The 8,751-nt window shown below is 43.3% G+C and overlaps 1 protein-coding gene across 1 annotated transcript; it reads right to left on the bottom strand.

The window, feature by feature from the left end:
• Window positions 1-6,575: 6,575 nt before the first annotated feature.
• On the bottom strand, window positions 6,576-8,529 carry LOC126035554 (uncharacterized). Its single transcript, XM_049794197.1, is given in 3 exon segments — window positions 6,576-7,381; window positions 7,828-8,340; window positions 8,343-8,529. Coding segments are annotated over 3 exon segments (1,506 nt in total).
• Window positions 8,530-8,751: the final 222 nt, after the last annotated feature.

Here is an 8,751-nt window from a genome sequence, read left to right as displayed (position 1 = left end):
GACTGGCAGGACAAAGGGTTAAATCAGTTGTTGAGAGAGACTCAGGGGGTGTATGTACGTGGAGATGAGGAAAGCCGATTGGACTGGAAAGTAGAGAAGCAGGAGTTGAATGCTATTGTTGTGAGAAGAGAGGGCACTTGAAGCAGAGTTGTGGAAGGAAACAGTAGGACGAACAAATGTTTGGAGGTGAATGGGGGGGTCAGGGGCTCTGCTTATTGGGGACTGGAACATCTACGGAGCCCCGAGTGGAACTGAAGTTGAGTCCCCAACGGGAGGGAGTGCAGTTTTTGGTGGATGCAGGGGCCGAAGGATCCACCGTTCAAGGGCTGCCCTCCGGCTACACCCTTGCTGGGAACACCGTGAATATTATAGGTGCAAAAGGGAAACCTCTTGAGGCCCTTAGTGATTTACTCTGGCTCCCTGGGGCGGAATACGGTTTGTTAAGAAGGGGTTTGGTTTTGAAACTGAACTTGAGCGTTTAGGGTCAGGGAGAGGAGTCCGGCTCCGTGCGGTCGCGGTGGAGCCGGCACTGAAGTGGCAGCGGACAACGTCCTTTGTTGCAGCAGCAGCGGCAGCAGCGGCGGCGGCAGCGGCGGCAGCGGCAGACCCCCCCCGCCCCCGGCAACGGCCGCCGCCTCTCCTCGCGCCGCGGGGCTGTAATGAAAGTCAACTCTGTAAACAGCCAAAGAGAGTGGGGCTTTCTGTGCGACTGCTGTATCGCTATCGATGAAAACAATTAAGATGGACTGTGCTACCACAAGGGTTCACAGAGTCACCAAATCTATTTGGACAAACTTTAGAGAAAATTTTACAAGAATTCATTTGTACTCAGAGAAGTCAAGTTATTACATTATGTAGATGATCTATTAATAACAAGAGAAACTAAAGAAGGAACCCAAGAAACGACTATGAAATTGTAAAACCCCCACAAACTAAAAAGAAAATTCGACAAATATTGGGATTACTAAGATATTGTAAACCATGACTTAAAAACTACAGTGAAAAGGTGAAATTAACTAATAACCAACTTAAATGGTCTACAAAAGATGATAAAAAATTACAGAAAATAAAAAGGGCATTAATACAGACACCTGTATTAAGCCTCACAAAAAAAAAAAAAAAAAAAAAAAAGAAGAAGAATCAGAGAAAATAATTTGTCAAATAGAGAGACCCAGGAAACAGCCCTGAGGACTCAGATCACCAAAAGTAACATAGTAATCTTCTTTATGTTCCTATATAATAGTTCTAAGAGTAAAATATGTTACTCTGCTGTAAAACTTCTGTGACAAGGAATTGTGTTTTGCCTCTGAATATTTAAGGTTGCCAATAAACTATTCTTGTTAGCAGGTTAATAAGAATATAAACACTATACAGTCCTGTGTTAATACCTAATTGTGTTTATAGGCAAAATTCAAAGACTTTACTAAACTATCTGAAAAGTAATACTCATTTCAAGTTGTTAAAAATGTATAACTTTTAAACTAGTTACTTGCTTCTTACTTGATTTGAAAAAGGACTGTAAGCGATTAAGGTAAAAACCAATTCATATGGCTGTTATAGGTTGTCTCACAGGTATTTATAACAGCATCTTTTTTCAAATACTTTGATAGTTGTTGTAGTACATATTTTAAAAATATTTCATTAAATTTATTAACTTAAGACAAATGAAAATTTATATATACACAAAACTACTTAACTTGTCAATAATGAATGTGAAACAGTGTCTATTAAAGAGTTACTTATGGAATATTGAAACTATTGATTCAGATAGAGGCCCACATTTTGTTTCCAAAGTAGTAAAAGAAGCTCTAGCCCCCTTTGGAACTAAATGGGAGTTCCATACCACTTGGCATCCACAAAGGTCCGGGAAAGTCGAACGAATGAATGGAGAAATAAAGAAACAATTAACTAAGTTAATGATAGAAACCAAAATGTCATGGGTAAAATGCTTGCCAATTGCTTTATTAAATATTCGGACTCAGCCCCGAGCGGATACTAGAATTTCCCCATTTGAAATGTTATATGGCATGCCCTATGATATGGAATGCCCAGTCAATTACCTTACTTTAGATGAAGATAGTATTAACCCTTATATTGTTCAGCTGATGAAAAGGAGAGAGCGATTGCGGAAGAAGGGAATGGTGGTACAGAGGCCACCCCTAGATATATCCATACATTCAGTAAAGCCAGGTGATACGGTATTAATCAGAGCCTGGAAAGAATCCTCTCTCACTCCTAGGTGGGAGGGGCCCTTTCTTGTTTTGCTTACCACAGAAACTGCTATCCGGACTGCAGAACGAGGATGGACGCACGCCTCGTGAATTAAAGGACCTTTACCCGGAGATCAGTGGGAAGTAGCAAAGACTTCAGAGGACTTAAAACTAGTGTTAAGGAAGAAAAAGGAGCTGCATGAATGAAGGAATCCTTTTGGAAGAATGGTAAAGCCTAGTTAATACCAGTGGTTCCAGGTATCCCCTGAAGATAATTTACAGGTGGTGAACTTTGCTCCCTGACGTACAGAACGGATACCTCATCAAACCAGCGGAACTGATAGATATATATATATTAACAGGAACTCCTCGGTACTTACCTTTCTGTTGTGGAGACTGAAGTCCCTAGACCACCGGGATATTTTAACAGGATTCCGTGTTTAAAACATAGTAACCACAACCATTGGAGTTGGGTGTTTTATAACTGTGTAAGGTACAGTCAGAAATTATATTGTAGCTCTAGAAGGAGATATTATTATTGTATGAAGTGTCAAGAGTACCAATTCCCCCGTGGAGACCAATTGAATAGAGTAAAAATCAATAGACTAATTTGTGGGTGGGAATTATTAGTACCCGAAACCTGGGAAGTATATGAGAACGATTGGCCTAAAACTATAAGGCGGGGTGCTATCAGATTCGCGTGGAATCGAGCTAGACATATCACTAGAATGGTTTCTGCTCTTAAATAAAATTTGTGTAAGGAATGCTGGTGGACACACTGTGGTAACAGCCACCCATTCAAGGACGGCTGTACACAGTGTACCCAAAGGAGAAGGGGACTAAAACACGTCCGCCTTATAGGGTTGGGGGGGGGGGGGTAGCTACAGGAAATCCCTAACCAACCCAAAGCTCCTATGACCCTGAGTCCTGCGAGTGTCTTTGCCATTTCCCAGGTAATATAAAATATTCTGCACAGTTCCTGAGAAGGAGCTAAATCCTATAAAGGCCTTGCAGGTGGAAAACGCGCCCTTAAGAAATATGACTGCTGCCAAGAAGATGAGAAACCTCGCTGCTCCAGGCACCGGAGTAGGCGAAGTAGGCAGAGGCGTATGGAAAAGGGAATGTGAGTACACCGTGAGCTCATTGGCGGGTAATGGCGAGAAACAGACACTTCGAGAGGGGGAATGGACTCTGGGAACCCAACCGGGTATGTCCTGGCAAAGAGATAACCGGGAATTGACATTGACACCTATTGGTATTCCTTGGGGAACTCCACCAACAATCCGTATTTGGATGATGTTGCTATGGTATTTGCTTGTTGGGCCTACGGCATCTGGCAATATCAGCCATCAACCCTTCAAATGGTCACTAATACAATTAGAACACTCAGTTGTCATACAAAACAGAATTACCCCAGGTGCTCCCTCTTTTACAGCCCACTTAAGTTCCCTAGTAAAATCATACCATGGATGGGCCCCCATGGATGAGAGTACTCGAAAATATACAGTTCAACATAAAGCCTTTTATATGTGTCCAGCTAACAATCCAGGAAAAGAATATTACAATCACCCAGCTGAATATTACTGTGCATATTGGGGCTGTGAAACAGTAACATCAGAATGGGCACCAGGGGGGGGAAAAGACCAATTTTTAACTGTGGGATGGGGACCGTCGGGATGTCAAAAACCCACCTATGGGCCTCAAGGTTCGGTCCGGGGAGGCACATGTTGGCATATTTATCTTAACATTTCGAAACCTGAAGATCTAGGATGGACTATAGGGAGAACTTGAGGAATCAGGTTTTGGGAACCAGGCACGGATACAGGGGGAATAATTTTAATAAGAAAAGAGCCGGTACCCAATGAACCCTCTGTTGTGGGACCGAATGCGGTCATAGCAGAGAAAGAAGATAGTAACAGTATTGTACATACTGTCACAATCTTTCCTAACATAAACGTCACTGAAAATAACACCCCGGGCGTATCAACAAAAATCAAACCCTTGACTCTCGCACCCGGAGTCAGCCCATTGTGGGATATGCTTCAAGCCAGTTATCGAGTATTGAATGCCACCTACCCTAATATAACTGAACATTGTTGGTTATGCTATAACATTCGACCACCCTTTTATGAAGCTATTGGGGTGGACAGTAGATTTAAGAAGGCCAACGGAACAAATCCAGCTCAGTGCTTGTGGAATAAAGAATCTAGACATAAGCAAGAGATAACAATGTATCGGGAAAAGGAAAGTGTATAGAACAATGGCCAAGCTATGGGAGGGGTTAGAAAAACGAAAAAAAAAAACCTGGGAAGCACAAGAGAGCTGGTATGAGTCTATGTTTAATTATTTACCCTGGTTAACCACCCTATTATCAACTATTACAGGACCTCTTATTTTATTGATCTTATTTTTAACTTTTGGACCATGCATTTTCAATAAGTTGATCGCTATTGTTAAAGGGCATTTGGAAACTACACACTTAATGCTACTACGAAAGCAATATGAACAAATCGGGGACGGAGGAATTACTCCTATCCTTGAGCGGACAAAAGAAGCATTGGATCGATTTAATGAACAAAATCAGGATAAAATAGAAAAGGGGGGGTTGTAATGAACGGGTTAACTTTGTTCATGAAATCGCACATGGGGGTAGAGACATTCTCCACAAATACCCCTAAAAGTCTTACTGTTAATCTTGACCTTTGGTCCGTGTATTTTAGATAAAAGTTGTAGCCCTTGTTCAAAGCAGAATAGAATCAATTCAGCTAATGGTGCTAAAACAACAAATATGATAATTTACTTACATACTAATCGGGAAGGGGGAAGACACACATTGTGAAAAAACCCAAGTGCTTAAATGTTGTGTAAAAGTCACGAGGAAAATAACAAATATAATTTACTAGATAAGGGGATTAACTCTACCACGACTACATATCTCCACAACAAAAGACATTCTACATCAAAAAGACACTTCCCCTTGAGAAGATGGACCGAATCCGCCCAATAATGAACCTACACCAGCAAAGAAAAAAAAGGGAGAAACAAGATAAGGTGAAGATTGACAAGGGGGGGGGGCATAAACTGTATAAAAGGAATGTAACTATAACAGAAAGTTGCGAGCTTTTGGCGGAGCACTGCCTCCCCGGCCGCCCAGCGCTGTTTTGCTCTTTTATCGCTTGCTTATAAATTCGACCTTTTTATTCACTACAAATTGGCTCCTCCAATTTGTCACAAGCGTCTATAACATATCTGAGTGCAGTTTTCCCTTATCTTTCCTTTGCTGGTCTGTGATTGTTTGAATACACAAGGTTGTAATTTGAAACTGAAGCTGAAACCCTCCAGGTTTTGGGTTTGGGTTTTTTTTTTTGTTTTTTTCTTTTCTTTTTTTTTTTTTTTTTTTACCTTGCTTCCTCAGCAACTGAATAGTGGTTGGACTGAGACTCAGGGCATACTATTTGCTAAGGGATTTCAAGGCTCAGTTCAGGTTTTGGTTCTTTGAATGGTGCAGCCACTGCCCTGTTTACTTCAGGGTTTATCAGACAACACAGGGCTAAGCTGTCTACACAGCTCCCCGTCAGTCATCTCTGCAGAAAGACAGGGCCTCAAGGCAACCCAAGGCTGGGTCACTTTTGTAAACCCCCATGAGTCGCCTGTGTGCACTAGACATGGTGAAACTCATTTGTGAACTATGAGCTGGGCAATCCACACAAATCTACAGTCAATCTCCACTTGCCATTAGGTTTTCGCACTGGCCACACCGGGGAGTTAAAAGGAGAATGGGTTGGAATCAGGATACCCTGTCCCTTTAAGTCCTCTAACACAGGCGCTATTCCCTCTCTGGCCCCCAAGGGTATCGAGTAGGGCTTAACATTTGTAAGCTTTGAAGGGGGAAGCAGCAGCACTGCTTGTAACAGCTGAATATCTATTGTGAGAGAGCCAAATAACCACTGTCTCCTTTTGTTATCAATCCAGGCCTTTCCCTTTAAAACATGGAGTCCTAAAAGGTTAAGTGGAAACTCCCCCACAACCATTGTCACTGTAGTGGCACTATCTTCTCTTGGCAAATGCAGGCTGATCATTGCTAATGCCTGTGGCTGAACAATGCCGAATGCATCTGCCACAAAAAGCCTCTGTTTGGAGGGTGTAATTCCGCAATTAGCAGCATCTTTGGTTTTAATAGCTGAAATCTGAGCTCCGGTATCTACCAAAAAGGTGACCAGGACTTGTCTTGGCCCCACAATGCCTGTAATTAGTAAATGTCCCCAGCCATTTTCAGTGGGCTGTCTAATATACATCCAACCTTCACACCCACACACCCACACACCCACACAGGCACACCCCGCTCACCACCAAAAGGCGAAGGATCTAGTTTCCTGCCAGCTTTTGGGTGGCGTTTGTTTCTGATAAATTAATCAGGGAGGGTGCGCTGGGAGTAGTATTCTCAAAATCCACTTTTCTATTTGCTGATTTATCAGGCCACCCTGTTACCAATTTTTCCAATTTGTCTGTTGGCATCCCGTCCATTAAGTCACGCGGGATCCCCTTCTAGTATCCCCACGCACACAGTATATTATGTTTGTTTGGGATATCTCTCCCCCCTGGTGGTTTAGCAAGGGGTGTTCTCTTATCACTTCCAGGGCATGGAACTATTTTTACTTCAGCCCACCTCAAGCCCCTGGAGTCCGTTTTGGTGGCTGGAGGGTTAATGGGACCATACTTGCGCCCGTAATCAATTAATTCCTGGGCCACTTCTCTCCAGGTCCACATTTTCTTATCTGGGGGTTGACGGTGCCGATCGGGCATGAATCCTCCTGAAGCAGCCACAACACTCTCGCCCTGGGGCATCGCCTGTATCTTTCCTTGCAATTGTATACCAATCGGCTTCAGAGAATCAGGGAGTCCCTGTATAAGGGGAGTCATTCGCCCAGGATCCACCGACATCATCATCAGGGACTCCTGCCTAGACTCCAATTTTTGATCATACATCATCTGCAGACAAGCTGCCTTTTGCACACTCTCCACTAATTGATCAACAGTCCCCGTAATCACGAGGGGATCCCCGCCCTCTCCAAGGGGTTCAAAACCTCCTGCCCAATAGGCTGGCCGTTGGGTTAAAGACCAGGAGGCATGGTGATTCCCAGTAGTTAAAAACACTCCCGGTCCCCAATACCCTTCCGCTGTTGGGAATTGGCTTGATGAGAAAGGACATGGGTCTATGGAAAAGTTGTGCAAGCAGAGTTGTGTGTGAAGGAATGTCAGCGTGGGCAGCAAGACTAGGCCTTGGCCGAAGACTGCTGGCCTTGCTGATATCAGGAGAAAAACAACAGCTGGTCTCGCTGATATCAGGAGAAAGACAGGGACGGTGTGACCTTGGCATAGTTTCATAAGCAACTTTTGAAGAAGTTCCCATGAGAAAGTTATGGAACACGCATAGCTGCAAATCACAAGTGGGTGTGTTTTAGTAATGAATAAACATTAGCAATGTACCAATCATATTAGGACCAGTAGGTATAATTATCGCAAGCAGTATAAATATGAGCTATCTGTGCAAATAAAGTTGAATCACTTCTATCACTCATATTGAGTCGACTTATGTGCATTCCTCCGCCACTCCAACATTCCGCCTCCTTTTCACTTAACAGAATCTGGTCATCCCCCTCCGACAACGATACTCTCCACACATACTCCATTTCTGACTCCTTAGGGGTTTGGCTAAATTCCTTAAAAAAACTAAAAAGTTTTGCCAACTCAGTGGCAGTATAGGGGACCTCTTTAGTTGTAACTTCGGGGAACTGGTCCTGCTCATCATCATAGGTAGATTGAGTTTTGACTAAGAGTCGCAATGAAGGCAGCTCCAACTTCTCCACTTTCTCTTTTGCTGCCTGCAGGTCCTTAAAGTGGTAGCCAATTTCTGATCTTGGAGGAATTTGCTTACGGACAGTACCCGCAAGGAGCTGCTCCTTAAGAGCAATTTGCAAATGTTTCACTTGGTTCTTTTCTGCTTCAAGTTGTGCTTTTAATCCCGCCACTTGTCCCATAAGGGACTGAGCAAGATTTTGGAGGTATTCAATAATTTGAGATTCTGTAGTGACGTGGCAATCCCTATCCTCCACTGCTGCGGCCAGACAATTGCTTTTCCTTTCCCTGACCGCACTCTAGCATCTTTCTGTAAAGCGACCATCCAATCAACAACGCTCTGCAGATCATACCAATTTCCCTGAGCCCAGTCTATCCCAAGCACAGAGGGTTGCGCTTTATGTTTTTCTAAAAAATCAAACAAAACTTCTTTCCCCAAAGGTGCAATTTTACTATCACTCATCTTATACAAAGTGGGGAAGCAGTTGTCTCAGGAAGGCAGCATAAGTTTCAAACACAACACAACACAAGCCTGCCACCCTTACGTTCCTGAGAGGTCTCACGTATTTGGGAAAGAGTACGGCACTCTCGTCTCAAGGGATCCTGTCCATGACGCCAATTTAAATGTCCCGATCCAATGTCAGGGAAGGTTTCGCTATGATCCCAAGAGGGAGATTAAGACACA

Source organism: Accipiter gentilis, chromosome W (assembly GCF_929443795.1).
Source record: "Accipiter gentilis chromosome W, bAccGen1.1, whole genome shotgun sequence".
NCBI lineage: Eukaryota > Metazoa > Chordata > Aves > Accipitriformes > Accipitridae > Astur > Astur gentilis.
The sequence above is the reverse complement of the archived record's forward strand: the minus strand, read 5'-3'. Positions and strand labels throughout refer to the sequence as shown.